This window comes from Lampris incognitus, chromosome 10 (genome assembly GCF_029633865.1).
Source record: "Lampris incognitus isolate fLamInc1 chromosome 10, fLamInc1.hap2, whole genome shotgun sequence".
NCBI classification, from domain to species: Eukaryota; Metazoa; Chordata; class Actinopteri; order Lampriformes; family Lampridae; genus Lampris; species Lampris incognitus.
Genome location: NC_079220.1, coordinates 8,669,059 through 8,686,712, shown reverse-complemented (window position 1 = coordinate 8,686,712; position 17,654 = coordinate 8,669,059). Strand labels below are relative to the sequence as shown.

The 17,654-nt window shown below is 43.5% G+C and overlaps 1 protein-coding gene across 2 annotated transcripts; it reads right to left on the bottom strand.

Annotated features, from left to right (window-relative positions):
- Positions 1–699: 699 nt before the first annotated feature.
- Positions 700–15,691, bottom strand: rabep2 (rabaptin, RAB GTPase binding effector protein 2). Of its 2 annotated transcripts, XM_056288735.1 has the most exons (12): positions 15,490–15,691; positions 13,594–13,749; positions 12,194–12,276; positions 9,872–10,246; positions 7,321–7,416; positions 7,087–7,185; positions 6,307–6,420; positions 4,788–4,866; positions 4,086–4,097; positions 2,375–2,529; positions 1,901–2,017; positions 700–1,782 (listed from the first exon to the last, which is right to left on the bottom strand). In XM_056288735.1, exons 1-12 carry the CDS (start codon positions 15,533–15,535, stop codon positions 1,684–1,686), a joined length of 1,431 nt encoding a protein of 476 aa, XP_056144710.1. In that variant the 5' UTR covers positions 15,536–15,691; the 3' UTR covers positions 700–1,683. The 2 variants fall into 2 exon arrangements, with proteins under 2 accessions (XP_056144710.1, XP_056144711.1); XM_056288736.1 differs by lacking the exon at positions 4,086–4,097.
- Positions 15,692–17,654: the final 1,963 nt, after the last annotated feature.

Genomic DNA, 17,654 nt, shown 5'->3' with positions numbered 1-17,654 from the left:
TCTGTAATTATTTTATTCTTAAAGAATAAATCTATATATAAATATTAAAGAGAAAAGGAATTGTCAAACTTGGATGTGGTTCAGCTCCGTTTTTTTTCCCTGTTGTTCGTATTTGTTCGGCTTATAATCCACTACGGTTAGACTTTTTAACGTCTCAGCAACAAGAGGGGTTATGATGTGGTCGCTGACATCACGACTGTGATATGGTTTTAAAACAGGGGTTGTAGGAAAGTCGGTCCTCATAGCCGTGATGGTGTTCATCAAAACTGGACTGGACCGATTCCTGTTGCTTTTTAATACAGCATCTTAAAACAGTGTGTCATTGATTGAATGTCTGGAAAACATTATAAGTCTCGACCTTTGACACCATCCTTTGCTTTTATACCTTTTCAGGCAATAAGTGGGTCTCTCCCTACCTTTACTGTAGCTTGTCAGTCTGTAGCTAAAGTTGAAAAGCTGTTAACTTGGTTTTTACAGCTGTTGTACAAGCAGGACGGCAACAACCACATGTTCAGAGAGGATCAGGATTCATGTCTAATTTCATACTAATGGCTTTTTTTGCCATATTTTTATATGTTATGTTGAATTTTGGCATCAGCGGGTATTAAAAGTTGTGTGTGGGTGATTTCAGAGATGAGGCCACACACGATGTGCAATAAACATCACGGTTGAAATGACTCTCAGCCAATCATTTTGTGGAGTGAGATTTACTCTGTGTAAAACAGGATTGGTTACAATAACGTGTCGTTTGGCTATGAGCATAAGCTTAATACCCAAAGACTGAGAATTTTCTCAATATACATTAACACAAATATAATGACGGTTCACATTTCTTGATATGTTTTAGAGTCAAGCGGCTTCTTCTCAACCAACTTTCACAATATTGTATGAACCGTGGTTAAGAGCTCTTACAGGAAAGAGTAAAGAATGATATATTATTATGCTATAGAATAGAAAGTAGCGTTACATCTGACCTGCGGCTCATGTAAGTCTTTGAGCCAGTGTTTGCGTAGTCAGTTTCATATCAACTATAACAGTCATCAAGTCTGCCGTTACCACTTCATAAATATCATTAGACATGTGACTTCATCGTTGCAGCATGATTCATCACTTCTAAATGGCTTTGTATTTGGTCACAAAGAGAAAGTAAAATACTCCTGCATAGGTACATGGATGTCAATTTATGCATCTTGTTCATTAACTGTACAGTGCAAAGAGATTCATTATACTGTGTCGAGTGTTCTGCTGGTTCCACTTGTCGCTTTTATAAATATATAATAATATTATGATAATAATAAAAAAGGCTAAAATGTGCATGCACAAATATTTTCATCTCAGGTACAAAGAAAAAAGGTAGTGTGAGGTCGTTTAATACAGTGTCACAGAAATATTTGTTATCAAACACTCCCGTCTAAGTATTTGTTTGGTCAGTGAGCAGTGGTTTGGTCGTCAAATTCACGTATCTCTGCAGCAAACAAAAACCGTTTAAGAACAACTGAGCCATCCCCCCAAGTCACGAGAAAAGCAATAGCCAGAGTAGCAGCAACAACAATCCCAGTGGTCATTCTGCCGTTTTGTCCAAATTCTGTGTTGCTTTGGTAATGCACGCTTGACTGTTATTGATCACTCTTGTAATTCCTCATTTTATTTGGTGGCTTTGATTCCAATGTGGCACCCTGAGACTCACGTTGTGGACAAAGGCTCATCTTTGCAGAGTCCCTCTCCCAGGATTTCCTTCACTTGTTCAAGTGTTTCAGCCTGGCGGATTAATTCCAACTTCACCTGCGGAGGAAGAGAGGGAAGAGAGAGAGAGAAAGGACAACAGACATCATGTAATCCAGTTACATCTAAAGATGATCTACCTAAACCAAGGAGGGGGGCTGAAGAAAGTGAGGCCCACCTGCAACGCCTGGGAGAGCTGGACAAAGTCTCTCTGCACAGTCTGGCTGGTGTCGATTTGTGAGCGCAGACTAATGACCTGGCTCCTCAGCTCAAGACACTGATGCTGCAATGTCACCTGACAACCACAACAAAACAGTCACGTTATTCAAATCTTCAATAGCAGTTCAGAATCCTAGACTCCCAACTTCCCCCTCCTGTGGAAGCGGCAGAATGTCCTGTGGACACTTGACCACAGTATCAGACTGCTGCACCACATATGGACTCCTCAAACTCAAGTTAAAATACATACATGTACAATGGTTCCTGCAGCATACATAAGACAGCCCATTCCAATTTGAGTCTGTTATCTCCCCCCTACCAATATGTCAAAAGTGACCTCAAGAAACTAACAGGCCTGTGAGAGACACTGGGTATGCATCTACAGTATACGTGCATGACAGTTGGCGCTAGCTAAGGTGCCAGCCGCAGTCACCTTGTCACTGCTAAGCGCCTTGCTGTTGCTCTGCATATGAGAAAGTGCGACCCGCAGGGCTTCAAGCTCGGTGCGGCAGGCCAGCAGCTCTGCCTGCAAATGGTCCCTTTGGCCCTGGATCCTCTCCGTCTCCGTCTTCAGACTGGATAGCTGCACTGAAGACATACAATCAGGGACAAGATATGACACTATCGGGCTATGGATAATGTCTGTTACAAAGACTGGACATTGGATCACTTGGGCACTGATAGAATGAGAGGAAAGTTAGATAAAATGGCAAAGTAGTTCCCTTGATTAGGTTAGAGACTACATATTGACCATGATAAAGTTAGTGATTAGACATCGTACAATTAATAAAATGAAAAAATACAATTCTGATATTGCACTTCCTGAATCTTTTAATAAGCGCCCGCCCACTAAACAACATAATAGGAGTTTATAAAATGCCGAGAACGGCATCATAGCTCTTCCTCAAAGGCACAGATCTGCTTTGAGCTGCAGCAGCTCTGGCTGCGTTACAAAGCGTTAATTGTAGAAAGGTGATTAGCATCTGTAGCAGGAAAGACAGTCAGTACACATGTCCAACCAAGGTAAGTCATACTAACATGAACAATCAAAGGCATGGGTACAGTGTGCCTTTGTGACCTCTGGCTCAACTGAGCAAACTTCTCTCTTTCAGATTATGCACACAGGCAGACCTCCTTTTTTTGGAGGGGTCCTCCTTTTTCTTCCCAGTTGTAGCTGGCCAATTACTGGGGAGGGCTGCAGACTATCACATGCCTCCTCCGATACATGTGGAGTCGTCAGCCGCTTCTTTTCACTTGACAGTGACGAGTTTCGCCAGGGGGGTGTAGCGCATGGGAGGATCACGCTATTCCCCCTAGTTCCCCCTCCCCCCCGAACAGGCACGCCTGACTGACCAGAGGAGGCGCTAGTGCAGCGACCAGGACACATACCCACATCCGGCTTCCCACCCGCAGACACGGCCAATTGTGTCTGTAGGGACGCCCGACCAAGCGGAAAGTAACACGGGGATTCGAACCACCAATCTCCGTGTTGGTAAGCAACGGAATAGACCGCTACGCTACCCAGACACCCGCAGACCTGCTTTTAAGATGCACTCTTAGTTTACTTTTAGAGCTTCCTGCTCATAAAACTATACTTTTTCCCCAAATGTCTGGCCTGCTTGTTTTACTTGGGATTTCTCTTGTGTGAGTTCTCGTAGCACAGTACTGCCATGGCTAGAATGTTGAAAGTGATCATGAGAGGTAGTAGTATGGTCTACTTTGTGTGGTATAAGCCTGCCTTGGCATGACATGTCAGGAGAGTATGAGAGGCTGTATAGGCCATATTCCATACTTTACCTCTCACATACACTACTGAAAATGCTCACATACTACTGAAATGCAATAGTTGTATGTAAGAGGAATTTCAGTAGTATGTGAGAGCATTTCACATGTGTATGTGAGAGGATTTCACATGTGGTGGTGGTATGTGAGAGGTAAAGTATGGAATATGGCCTATATGGCCTCTCATAGATAAACACAAATAGACAGACGCGCGCGCACACACACACACACTTTGACATCAAAAGTTCTTCACTTGAGGCACATGGATAAAGTGATGAAACAAACTGAAATTCTCACCAAAGGAAACTGCACACTGATTTAGACAAACAAAATGACATGTGCACTGTGTCTTGTTCACTCACCCTCTAAAACTTCTTTTTATGGGCGGTGCAGATGGGAATAGAAAGAAAGAAAAGAGGCAACATTAAATTAGCTGACAAGACCTCATTGAAGGGATATATTGATATTTTGCCAGTTGACAGGACAGTGTGTAGTTCATAGTCTCCACTGGTATCCAAGGGGAATACTAACCAAACTACACTGGCCAGTTAAAAGGGTCAAAATGATCAGAAAAAAATGATGTGGAAATCCATCCGGCCATCCATCCATTACCCGAACCGCTTATCCTGCTCTCAGGGTCACGGGGATGCTGGAGGCTATCCCAGCAGTCATTGGGTGGCAGGTGGGGGGACACCCTGGACAGGCTGCCAGGCCATCCCACAGGGCTGACATACACACCCACATTCATACCTAGCGACAATTTAGTACGGCCGAGTCACCTGACCTACATGTCTTTGGACTGTGGGAGGAAACCAGAGCCCCCAGAGGAAACCCACGCAGACATGGGGAGAACATGCAAACTCCACACAGAGGACGACCTGGAACGACCCCCAAGGTTGGACTACCCCGGGGCTCGAACCCAGGATCTCCTTGCTGTGAGGCGACCGCGCTAACCACCGTGCCGCCGCATGAGGTGGAAATGCTTAAGTAAATTTCAGTGGTTCAGAAAAGTGACCAAATAAAACTTTAGTCTTTCACAAGGAAAAAAGGAAAGTGAGAGATACCGCTCTCCTCTGTCCGGGTGTCCAACTGCTCCTTCAGGTTCACTATCTCAATCCGAAGGCGCTCTTCACAGTGCGCCCCCTGTAGGCCAAAGTCAATAAAGTATGTCAGCCATTAGTTTTTCTATAAACATTCTTGAGTAAACACACCTGAAACATAAACCTGCTCAGTCTGACCATTTATATTTAAAGAACTGACTTTTGGCCCAGAATGTGTTGAGTGTGACGTTGTTTGAGTGAAATCTAAAAGTGGTACAGCGTAAATTTTGGGATTTCAGCAAAGTCTTTTACGGCAACTGTCACAAAGACAACCGAGGGGCTTTTTTTTTTGTTCCTTCATAGTATAGCACATTCATTTACAAGCCATAGCTAAAAAGACTCGCTGAAGTGGAGCGATGTTCACACACGAGGTCAAGTAAAATCTCTACACTTATGTATACTCTAAAACAATGACAACTCTATCATTCTCCCACAGCCATCACACTATATACTACTGCTACTACTATTTTTGGCTGCTCCTGTTAGGAGCCCCCACAGCGGCTCATCCGTTTCCAGCCATCACACGATATAACCAACCAAAATAAATTTAATGATATTTCAAAGCAAAATTCAGATTTGGATATAGTCCATTTCTTTTCCTCAACACAAGTCACTTATTACTGGAAGTTTATCAGTATAGATGGTTTTCTATATTGATTGAGTGTTGAATGACATGGCGGTTTATTAAATGTAGAGCTTTTAAAAGGGATGTGTTGCCCGTACCATTCAGCCTTCCACGCAACTCATCTACACATGCTACATTAGGTATGATAACATCACCCTGATTTTTCTTTTTTTTGTATCCTGCCAATTACCCCACTCTTCCGAGCCATCCCAGTCGCTGCTCCACCCCCTCTGCCGATCCGGGGAGGGCTGCAGACTACCACATGCCTCCTCCGATACATGTGGAGTCGCCAGCCGCTTCTTTTCACCTGACAGTGACGAGTTTCGCCAGGGGGACGTACCGCGTTTGAGGATCATGCCATTCCCCCCAGTTCCCCCTTCCCCCCTGAAAAGGCGCCGACCAAAGGAGGTGCTAGTGCAGCGACCAGGACACATACCCACATCCGGCTTCCCACCCACAGACACGGCCAATTGTGTCTGTAGGGTCGTCCGACCAAGCCGGATGTTATATGGGGATTTGAACCAGCAATCCCCGTGTTGGTAGGCAATGAAACAGACTGCCATGCTATCCGGACACCCCACATCAACCTGATTTTATGTGAAATTTGAAGTTATGCATAAGGAATGGAAACACCAGAATTGGGGGGGGGGGTCCTAAATATCACAAACAAGTTGTTACGCTCGCTTGAGGTGGACTAGTTGACATTTCAAAAAAGAGGAAGTATGATAAAGGGTGATGGAAACAGATTTTTTTAAATAAACGAGATGGTGTATACACAACTATGGCAGATGGTGAAACCACGTGATATGTTAAGACAGAAAATGAAATTTCTTTTGAGTTAACTGATATTTTCCGCACCTGCAGTGTTGCTGAGAGAGTTGTGTTAGTGTCTAGTCCCGCCTCCACAATCTCCTCTCCTTTTAGTCTAGACAGCTCACTGCACATCTTCCTCTGCGACAGGGACAGCTCTGTCTAGACACACGAGACGCAAAGGCAGATTTGAAGACCTCCTCCAACTGAATACACATATTAGTTACAACAACAACACACAAACACACGATAGATGTGTGTATACACAGCACTTTCATCAGTGTTGATAGGTTACATGTCACAAATTCTTTGTTAAAGGGATAACACTGGATTCATGCTCTTTCCACAAACACAGAAAACTTACAATTACACACATAGAGCCATCAGACTGTCTGGAAATGAGACAATTCACTAACTTATTTTGCATTTATGATTATTTAATTGGGATCAGCCCCTCACATGACATCATAAATTATGAACCAGAGTTTATCAATTACAACTCAGTTACTCTGTAGAAAAAGTCATTATCTACAGCAGCATTGTACGACACCCTGACATAAATGGGCTACGTATAAAAGATAGTCTGAGTGTAACCTTGGCTTTGCGATATAGAAGTTGGTGCACCATCACAAGAAGTCCTGGTGACATCCTGCCAGAAGAACGTACAAAATAACAGAGGGTTCGATCTGTCTCCTCCACCCATCTTTCTACTTTTACACCAACTTAAAAAAAACAACAACTATCATTTAGTTGAAAACAATCGTATGATCTAATGTAGGTGAAATTCCCAAACTAAGTCATACACATCTGGCACAGTAACTCACTCACCAGCCGGCTCTGGACGGCTTTCTGTGATTGGCTGAAAGACATCTGCAACTCGTGGAGGACGGTCTCTGAAGTCTGGACCTGAGACTGAAGTAATGATACCTGGACAATGAAATGAACACATCTGTTGTTATCCAGTCTTTAAGATTTGGGCACTGTAACACCGTGTGTGTCTGTGTGGTCAAAGAAACAGACAAGAGAGACAAATTCACCCACAATCACAGCAGCCTTGCCCACCTGTTTGTGTGTATGGATGGTCTGTTTATCCAACTCTTTCTCCAACTCCTCCCTCTCAGCCTGCAGCCGACTCACCTCCCCCTGCAGCTCCGACACCTGCACAAAACACCACAACACGAGTTGAGAGTTGTCTCTAACTGCCATTTCACTCCCTCGATGTCAAATTGTGAGTAGTCTTGCGAGAAAAGTTTAATTGGGCAACAGCGTGGAAGTGTTCGAAGACCACGTCTTCATGCTACTGCATGGAGATGCTTGATTTAATTTGACTGCTAGGTGTGTGGTCCCCATTCACTGAAAAATACACATCAAACTGCCAGAAGAAAATGATGATTGTCTTTGTCCTTAGACATGATTTCATTGCCAAAGATTCTGGCCTGGTATTTATTCTGGCTCTGCATATATGCGTTATAAATACTTACAATTCTGAACCAATACTAGTTACATTATTGGTACATGATTTATAATTCAGTTTACTCAGTAGTAAAGAAAATGCAATGGATGAAGAATCTTGCCAGATGTCAACCTGGACATTGCCGGGTTGTTTTCAGTAGCCCGGGACTTTGGTTATCGAGTGATTAACTGAATGACAGAACATGCAGTTTTTAACACTGTGTTGAGAAAATCTCACTGGGATCACAGCAGATGAAGATCCTGTCATGTAAATATGGCAAATTTACTCTTGTATGCTATATAAAGTCAAGAAACAAGTAGAAACAAGATCTATGAGGCAGTTGCTTATGGCTATGATCATCACCTGGTAAACAATGTGTTAGCAGTGTAGTGACTTCCGTAATAACAGCCAACACATACTTGCTCAAACATGAGCCATGTGTGTCATATGGCTCATGGTGCTGATTGGTTAAGGCATAATGTAAGGTGGCAATGCCCCCACGTAAATTTTCTTTTAAGGAGACGGGGGCCAGATGTGCTTTGTAGTGTGATCAACCCTGGTATGTGACTATTAGACATTTTAGTTTAAAAAGGGAATATTATTTATGATCTGAATATTTGACTTGGCAAAGACTTTACGCCGGATGCCCTTCCTGACACAACCCTCCCCATTTATCCGGACTTGGGACCGGCAGTAAGAATGCACTGGCTTGTGCATCCTCAGTGGCTGGCATATGTGAAGATATGGGAAAGAGTAATAGAAGCTAGATTAAGAGGAGAGGTGACGATTAGCGAGCAGCAGTATGGTTTCATGCCACGAAAGAGCACCACAGATGTGATGTTTGCTTTGAGAATGTTGATGGAGAAGTATAGAGAAGGTCAGAAGGAGTTAGATTGCGTCTTTGTGGATTTAGAGAAAGCATATGACAGGGTGCCGAGAGAGAAGGTGTGGTATTGTATGAGGAAGGTGGGAGTTGCAGAGAAGTATGTAGGAGTGGTGCAGGATATGTATGAGGGCAGTGTGACAGTGGTGAGGTGTGGGTTGGAATGACAGATGGGTTCAAGGTGGAGGTGGGATTACATCAAGGATCAGCTCTGAGCCCTTTCTTGTTTGCAATGGTGATGGACAGGTTGACGGACAAGATCAGGCAGGAGTCTCCGTGGACTATGTTGTTTGCGGATGACATTGTGATCTGTAGCAAGAGTAGGGAGCAAGTTGAGGAGAGCCTGGCGAGGTGGAAGTATGCACTGGAGAGAAGAGGAATGAAAGTCAGTAGGAGCAAGACGGAATACATATGCATGAATGAGAGGGAGGACAGTGGAATGGTGAGGATGCAAGGAGTAGAGGTGACAAAGGTGGATGAGTTTAAATACTTGGGGTCAACTGTTCAAAGTAACGGGGAGTGCAGAAGAGAGGTGAAGAAAAGAGTGCAGGCAGGGTGGAGTGGGGGGAGAAGAGTGTCAGGAGTGATTTACGACAGAAGGGTACCAGCAAGAGTTAAAGGGAAGGTTTACAAAGATGGTTGTGAGACCAGCTACGTTGTATGGTTCAGAGACGATGGCATGGATGAAAAGACAGGAGGCGGAGCTGGAGCTGGCAGAGTTAAAGATGCTAAGATTTTCATTGGGAGTGATGAAGATGGACAGGATTAGGAACGATTATATTAGAGGGATAGCTCAGGTTGGATGGTTTGGAGACAAAGCAAGAGAGGCAAGATTGAGATGGTTTGGACATGTGTAGAGGAGAGATGCTGGGTATATTGGGAGAAGGATGCTGATATGGAGCTGCCAGGGAAGAGGAAAAGAGGAAGGCCAAAGAGGAGGTTTATGGATGTGGTGAGGGAGGACATGCAGGTGGCTGGTGTGACAGAGGAAGATGCAGAGGACAGGAAAAAATGGAAATGGATGATCTGCTGTGGCGCCCCCTAACGGAAGCAGCCGAAAGTAGTAGTAGTAGTTTAAAAAGGGACAAAAGTTTGTTGTGTGGGGACGGACTCAAAAAAATGCAAACCAATAAGTTAAGCTTGTAGTAGAGCTGACAGACTTAGAAGTTATTTTAGGCACTAATAAAGAATAATGTAATACATCTTGTTAGGTCATAGTTACTCTGACTTAGTATCTCTGGGTTGAATTGTAGTGTGGTGATAATCGTGTTTTTGACCTGAGCATTTAATGCATCCCAGTCACTGTGTGTGACCAGCCGGTGGCCAGCTGGTGGCAGATAGATGGCCTCCGGGACCAGAGTTCCTGTTGAAACCAAGGAAGCAGTGTCTTCCTGTGGGGGTGGTTTTCTGGGCAGAGAGGGTGTGTCCAAAGAGAAGGAGGACAGTGAGGCCGAATCACAGTGCTGGGAGAAATAGCCCTCAGTGAGAAGCCCCACCCTCTCTCCTTCCACTGCCCCCTCAGGCTCTGTCGGTTGGCTTTGGGGACTGTCTGACATCCCCCCCCTCTCTCTTTCTGGCTGGCTTATTGTAAGGGGCTCCAAAGATTCTCGACGGGCAGCTGTCACATTCATGGAGCCTTTCCTTCCACTAGTCTATAGGACAGAGTAAAAGCAGGGTTTAATTAAAAATACTAGAGATCAATTTAGACAAAGAAATTTTATTTTATACTCACTCTTCGTTTTGTTGTTTCCTCAAGACAGAAAACTCCATCTTAAAAAATGTTACCATTGTGTGAGCAAAGTGTGTGAGCCAGGGAAGAGGGAAAAAGGAAGGTCAAACAGCAGGTTTATGGATGTGGTGAGGGAGGACATGCTGGTGGCTGGTGTGACAGAGGAAGATGCAGAGGACAGGAAGAGACGGAAACGGATGAACCGCTGTGGTGACCCCTAACGGGAGCAGCCAAAAGTAGTAGTAGTGGTAGTGGTAGTGGTAGTAGTAGTAGTAGTAGTAGTGTGTGAGCAAAGGTCTTGTATAATAATTCAATAACATTCTAACATGCATTTGATAGCCTAATTGAGAGTAATTACAATTAACTGGCATGCCAGCAGCACATGGGCACATGGGATCTTCTGAGTTTTTGGGAGCAGTTTACTCTGTCTTGCACCTTAATCATATTTTCTGGATTTTGTTTCTTTACAACCGGCTCCCAGCACGTCTCTAAGTCACCATGGCATTTCTAGAAGTACTCTAATCATTTAGGGATAGTAAATTAAGTATCAATGAGCAGAAGAAGGCAGAGCACATGGGTCATGTTGAGAACTTTAATAAGTGGTGCAAATATAACCATCTGCTGCTGCCTCTGAACCACTGTTCCTGGACAAGCAACTATGGAAGTGGCGGAGTTGGAGATCGTAAACTCCGTTTTTCCATGAGAAGCTTATGTCCTATGATGTACACAGCAAATTTTTACACATGTTCGATCAGTCTGTAGTAGCTAGTCTAACATGTTTTGCTAATGCGTCGTGTGTGTGTTCAAATTATGTCACGTGAGTATGTCACATGAGTCCACTCAATGTGGACTCACATGACATAGTGGAGAGGGGGAAAAAGGGTCATAACCAAACTACTGACCATCATGACTGACACCTCCCTTCCTCTCCATAACAACCGACGAAGCAGCACAACATCTTTGGCAACACGCTGCTCCAGCCGTGGCGTACCAGGGACCGTTTTAGGGGGACTTTTTGTCCCCACAGCTATTGTCACTAAAGCCATCAGGCTTTTTAACAAGACTCCTTTGTACTGGCGCCTTGACATGTGACGCAATCATAATCCTCTTATCATAATGCCTTATGTACTTCATGTGCAGTTTCAACTAAAGTATGTGCCATGATATCACCTAGAAGGGCAATATGTCAACAGTGCAGTTAAATTAATCCCTGTTGTGCCCCTTTTCAACCACAACCATGTGGATTATTCAATTTAATTTTATCTTTACTCTTGTTACACAACTCATTTTATAGCTTGGCTTACCTTTCTTGGTTGTTATATTATTTGCTCTTGTTTGTTTGTTTTAAAATAAAACATTTCATTGATAATTTTTGGCAGATTAATTTACAGTGTTGGGCACCATTCCTTGATTTAGTACATACACGCTTCTATTTTGTTTGACTAATTTGACCTTCTAATTTATGTTCTTGAGCATTATTTAAATTTGTTTTTTGATTGATGATTATTTAGCAATATTAGGCAGAAATCTTTTACTGGTGTTTATACTTTTCGGCAGTTCATTTTTTCTCCAATGGTGTTGGATACTGGTGTCCTGTCTGTTCATTAATCAGATAAAAGACATTGTTTTAAAATATCCCTGCCTACACTATACTTTATATAAATAGCTTAAGCAGTCATTTTTTCCAAGAGGTGTCCTTGTGTACACATGGAGCACCTCTTTCCTCTTGGATGGGAACTTTTCATTTTGACAAAAGATGACGAGAGAGAAAGCATGACTGATATGAAATGAGAGAAGGATGCAACATGCAGGAAGGTTGTGAGGTGACACACTGGGAGTCACAGTAACAAACACCCACACCTGAGCTCACCTGGGTCCGTCCGCTAGCTCTCATCCCATCCACAGACTCGGACTGCAGAGCAGCTATCCTGGCCTCATACTGCGCCACCGTTTCTGACAACACAACAGGGGAATAATCATGGACACGTTACACTGTCAGAGACACTCTGATGGGCCTCTATTGTTCTACTATACAGTATGTCTTGAGCATTTACCTTAAAGAGCATCTGATGAGATTCACTGAACTGAATTTTAAAATACCTCCATGGATCACAAAAATTAGTTTTATCACACCAATATAATTTCTGAAATTGTGTAACCTGATTACAGTTGCCTTCTCAGCGATTACTGCTGTGTTTTAGATTATGCCGCGCTTCATGAGAGGTTCAGAGTTAGGAAATTTTCTAAATTAGAATTATGAAACAGGAATGTCTAAATTGGCGACCTTCCGGCCATTACGCAAGGGCATCTCTACAGAAGTGTAGCGAGAGAAAGGAGAGCATTGCTCTTTTTTTACTTTCCCCAGCCCTGTTTGACTCATTCAGTCTAGCAGAGCAAACCAGTGATCTTGTGTTCACAATACCTCTTCTCCAACCTGTAGATTAACACCGCAAATTGTATAAAACTGTTATTCTCGCAGTTTTGTGACAATATTTGTGATGATTACATCCGATGTGTACGAGTTCCAGAAATGCTACATTTGTATTTACAGTAAACATTTAAATTCATTAAGACGACACGTGAGCGCCATATTGAAGAGGATGGGTGCATCATTAAGATGACTTGTGAGCGCCATACTGAATAGGATGGGTGCATGCTGAATAATTTATGGACAGTATCGTGACCTCCCGTGTCCCCTGTGAATAAATTATTTGTAAGCAGTGATGGTTGGGCAGTGATGCTTTCACATTCAAGTTTAGTTATTAAAATATCAGAAACAATACTAATGATAAGAAATTGATCCTCACAGGAAAATTCCAGTGTATACCCAATGACTCTCTTGGCAGGGTGGGTCACCCCACTAAGGTAACCTATAAACAAGTCAACAGCCCCTTTGTGATAACACCTGTAGCTTTGGGGAGCCCACCACTCCACCTGGAAAAAAAATCTAGAGGAAACCCTGAACTCTGTTTTTGCTTTACTAGCTACAGAACAGTCCCTTGAGTGGTTAGATCTTTACTTATAATTACAGAGAGGGAGAGAAATTTAGGAGTTTGTGCACAAAGTTTCCATAGTAATTCTAACACACTGCAGTTTCAACACGTCACATTAGCAAGGCTTCATTTAACCTACCACTGCAATATTTTTTTTTTGTAAAAAGAAATCACTCATCAAAATCCTGTCAATAGCACACACAGGCATGGCCATTTGTGCACACAAATTGTGCCCTTGCACACTTGTGTAAATACACAAATGGACACACATACAGACCTCTCAGTGCCTCCTGGAGAGACTGGATCTCTTGGTCACATTGTTTCTGTAGCTCTGTCAGCTCCTCCTGTTTGCTCAGCTCACAGATAGTCGCCACACCTTGCCAGTGCTCCGCCTGAGCTTGGTAATCAGCTAGCTGAGCCTGCAGGCTCTCCTCTGAGAAGGACAAATAAGTTGGAATGATTCCCAGATGATTTTACAGGTAGGCCATTTGTAGCAGTTTGAAGCTGGAGTAAGGTATACGTGGCAGCAATAAAGATGATAAACACACATTACAAGAAGAACTTTTAAAGCCTTGCTATATCAGCTTTATAGCCGGGTGCTGACTATGAGCTATTCAAGAACGTCATCCACTTTCTCACTTTATCCCCCTCATGTATGTTTCCCATTTACTGAAAACCTGCCTCATCAACACTCGGCCGTCATGAAGACTGGGAGGTAACTAGTCATACACTGGGAGAACAGCAAAACCAACGTCGATCCCACAGTGATAACTATGCAAGAAACTAAATTCTCCACTCTATTTCAGTTTTGTAGTGTTTTTTTGCTGTGCGGTACATGAATATAAATCTCGGTTGTTAAAGTATAGCTGGCTATATGAAAGCTGAGGTTGTGGAGTCATTCATAAAAAATAAACAGATCAGCCATCCATTATTTAGTTGTATGCAAGATGGGAAGCGAATCTGCTCGATAACCAATTCGCCACCAAGTTGCCACAGCACTGATAAAACGTTTACATCATATTCACATGCAACACCACACCACAGCTTACTGAAAATCAAAATCTTGGCAGCATCCTGTCCACACTCCTTAAAACAAAGTAGGTCCAAGCTCTTTGCTGTGGGGCAAGTGTCTTACCACAGCCTCTGAGGCAGGTTAAAGTCTCTGTTTTTTTTTTCAGCTTTGTTTAAAGCAGTGGTTCTCAACCTTTTTGGGGTCCTGGACCCCCTGCGCATTTTTGATCTACCCTGAGGACCCCTCCACCTGATCTTGGGGGAGGGGGGTTGCAATTTGTAGAAACAGTAGAAACTGCATTTTAAATTGCATTATAGCATTTATTCACTCTTTGGGGCAAAAATAAGAGCTTTCAGTTGTAACTTAGATATAGTTAACAAAACAGAATTCTTATGCAGTAACTTTTAACAATGCAAACGGGAGCGAGATCTCTTATTAAAATACAATAAATTACACTTGTGAAACAGATGTAATTAGAGAAAAAAGTCCCGTTACCCTTTATAGTTTAGGTAGATAAAGGTCTCAAGTCACATTTGAGTAAAATAATCCTATTTCTATAAATGTCAGGATCTTTTTTTTAAAGATATTTTATTTTCACGGACCCCTTGCAATTACACCACGGACCACTAGGGGGTCCGCGGACCCCCGGTTGAGAAACACTGGTTTAAAGCGTCAGTAACCTTTATTATTAAGACTGGAGACAGAATAGAGATAAGAAACAGAGTGGAGAGAATAAGGGAACACATGCAATGAAGCGTGTGGCTCAACGTTGTGGTCACTTGTCACTCTTGGGGGGGGGGGGGCACTGTTAGCCTTCAGCTAGCAGCGCTCATTAGTTATAACAGAGGTCGTTAACAACGCTAACAGGTCATTTCTGGCTATGGCGTTAGAATACGTTTGTTGGCTTAAATTAGCCGGTTTGGTGAAACGGCAGCTAGCTAGCAAGCGGCCGAGACGCTAGCTAGCGCAGGGGGCGATTCCACGGCGGCACCTGTTGAGCACCGAGGTAACGGCGACATGCCCGCCGCGCCGTGGGGGGCATCTCACACGCAGCCGTGTCCGTTTAAAGCAGCGGTGTTTGCTGCGGGGAGAAAGACCCAAAACGCGACGCTTTTAGGCGCCAAAACAACGCGCACGAAACGGCCGAAGGTGCCCGTTTACCTGCGACGTCCCTCTCGGCGTCGGTCGTCTCGGCGGACGGCTCCATCACAAACACGGTCGGTGGGTCGAGACGGCAGCCGGTGGTGGGAAAAGCGGGGGATTAGACGTCTTCAGAGACCCGCCCGAGACATTTCATACGAGGCATTAGGCGAGGAAATCGGAATTGGGTTTTCTTCTTTCTCCCCCCCCACCTCTTCCTTTCCCTTCCCTCCCCCGAAGTCAACTCCAGGAAACAACTTTCCCCGGTCCGAGCCTGCGGAAATTACGTAATCCCGCTTCCTATTCACAGACGCCTTTCCACGGTTTGGCTGCGGACTGGGCTGCCCCCTGTGATTCACGCCTCGCACCGGGGCACGCGGGCTCCGCTTCCCGCCTCGCACCGGGGCACGCGGGCTCCGCTTCCCGGGGAGAGGAAACGCCCCCCTGGCTAATTAACGATAAGCTAATGATATGGTTGTGATGATGATGATGATGATGATGATGATGCACTTTATTTGAATGGCACTTTTAAAAAACAGGGACACACCGGGTGCTCTACAAAACAAGATAAAGTCAACAGAGTTCAAAATGTCACGTCATAAAAGAGCCAAGGGAGAAGGAAATAAAAGGAAATAAAAGAAAGAGAAGGATTAATGGAGTCACAATTGGAAGAAAAAAAAGCCTTTATATGTCTGCGAATGTTCTCATTCATCCAGGTCATGGTTATTCAAAGGAGCTGACTCAAGTGCAACTGCACTTGGTATATATCGTGATATATACCAAGTGCAGTTGCACTTGATTATACTGGACTTGGTATATATCACGGATATATACCAAGTCCAGCTGCACTTGATTATACTGCACTTGATATATACCAAGTCCAGTTGCACTTGATTATACTGGACTTGGTATACATCACGGATATATACCAAGTCCAGTTGCACTTGATTATACTGGACTTGGTATATATCCGTGATATATACCAAGTCCAGTTGCACTTGATTATACTGCACTTGATATATAGCAAGTCCAGTTGCACTTGATTATACTGGACTTGGTATACATCACGGATATATACCAAGTCCAGTTGCACTTGATTATACTGGACTTGGTATATATCACGGATATATACCAAGTCCAGTAGCACTTGATTATACTGGACTTGGTATATATCACGGATATATACCAAGTCCAGTTGCACTTGATTATACTGGACTTGGTATATATCACGGATATATACCAAGTCCAGTTGCACTTGATTATACTGGACTTGGTATATATCCGTGATATATACCAAGTCCAGTTGCACTTGATTATACTGGACTTGGTATATATCCGTGATATATACCAAGTCCAGTTGCACTTGATTATACTGGACTTGATATATATCACGGATATATACCAAGTCCAGTTGCACTTGATTATACTGGACTTGGTATAGTATATCCGTGATATATACCAAGTCCAGTTGCACTTGATTATACTGGACTTGGTATATATCACGGATATATACCAAGTCCAGTTGCACTTGATTATACTGGACTTGGTATATATCCGTGATATATACCAAGTCCAGCTGCACTTGATTCAGCTCCTTTGGACAGCCTTTATATGAGAATGAGCTTCAAGTATTGACTTAAATAGATGATTCGAAGGCTGACACAAAGACTTTATCGGTCAGTGGCCCAATATATACAAGCCTTGATCAAATAAAGACAAAGGTTAAATCAACAATGGATGTTCTGTCCTACCCTGCCTGCAGTGCAGTGCAGTGTTGCGGCTCTGGCATGGTGTGTTTGGTTCTGTTGTGAAATCCTGGGATTGTTTCTGAGGCCAATTCTTCGGAATTCAAATGGGCTGCCAAAGGTCAGTGAAAACAACACGCTGTCTCTTTTTTAAGTGGGGAAATTGATGCATGGTGCAGTAAAAAAAAAAAGAGAGTCAGGGGTGTTTGGTCCAAGTTAGGTGGATCTGACCACTTGGACGGTCAGTTCAGTTTCAGACACAGACAGACAGATTGAATGATAGACTCATCAGTCTGGACACATGACCTCTGTGCTCTGGTGAGATGTGGTGTCGTCTTGCTCAACCTGATTCCCAAGCTCCACAGTATCTTAACAGAAACCAGCCTAAGCTCATTGTCTGGCTTGTCTTTGAAGATTTTATCAAGTCCAACCCCACCTTTA

Bases quoted from the DNA above. Each gene is read 5' to 3' on its own strand.
- rabep2 (XM_056288735.1), bottom strand. From the start codon at position 15,535: ATGGAGCCGTCCGCCGAGACGACCGACGCCGAGAGGGACGTCGCAG. The intron at 7,186-7,320 runs GTGGGCAAGGCT...TTCATTGTCCAG, and splicing joins CCATCCATACACACAAACAG to GTATCATTACTTCAGTCTCA. The intron at 1,783-1,900 runs GTGGGCCTCACT...CTTCCTCCGCAG, and splicing joins AGCTCTCCCAGGCGTTGCAG to GTGAAGTTGGAATTAATCCG.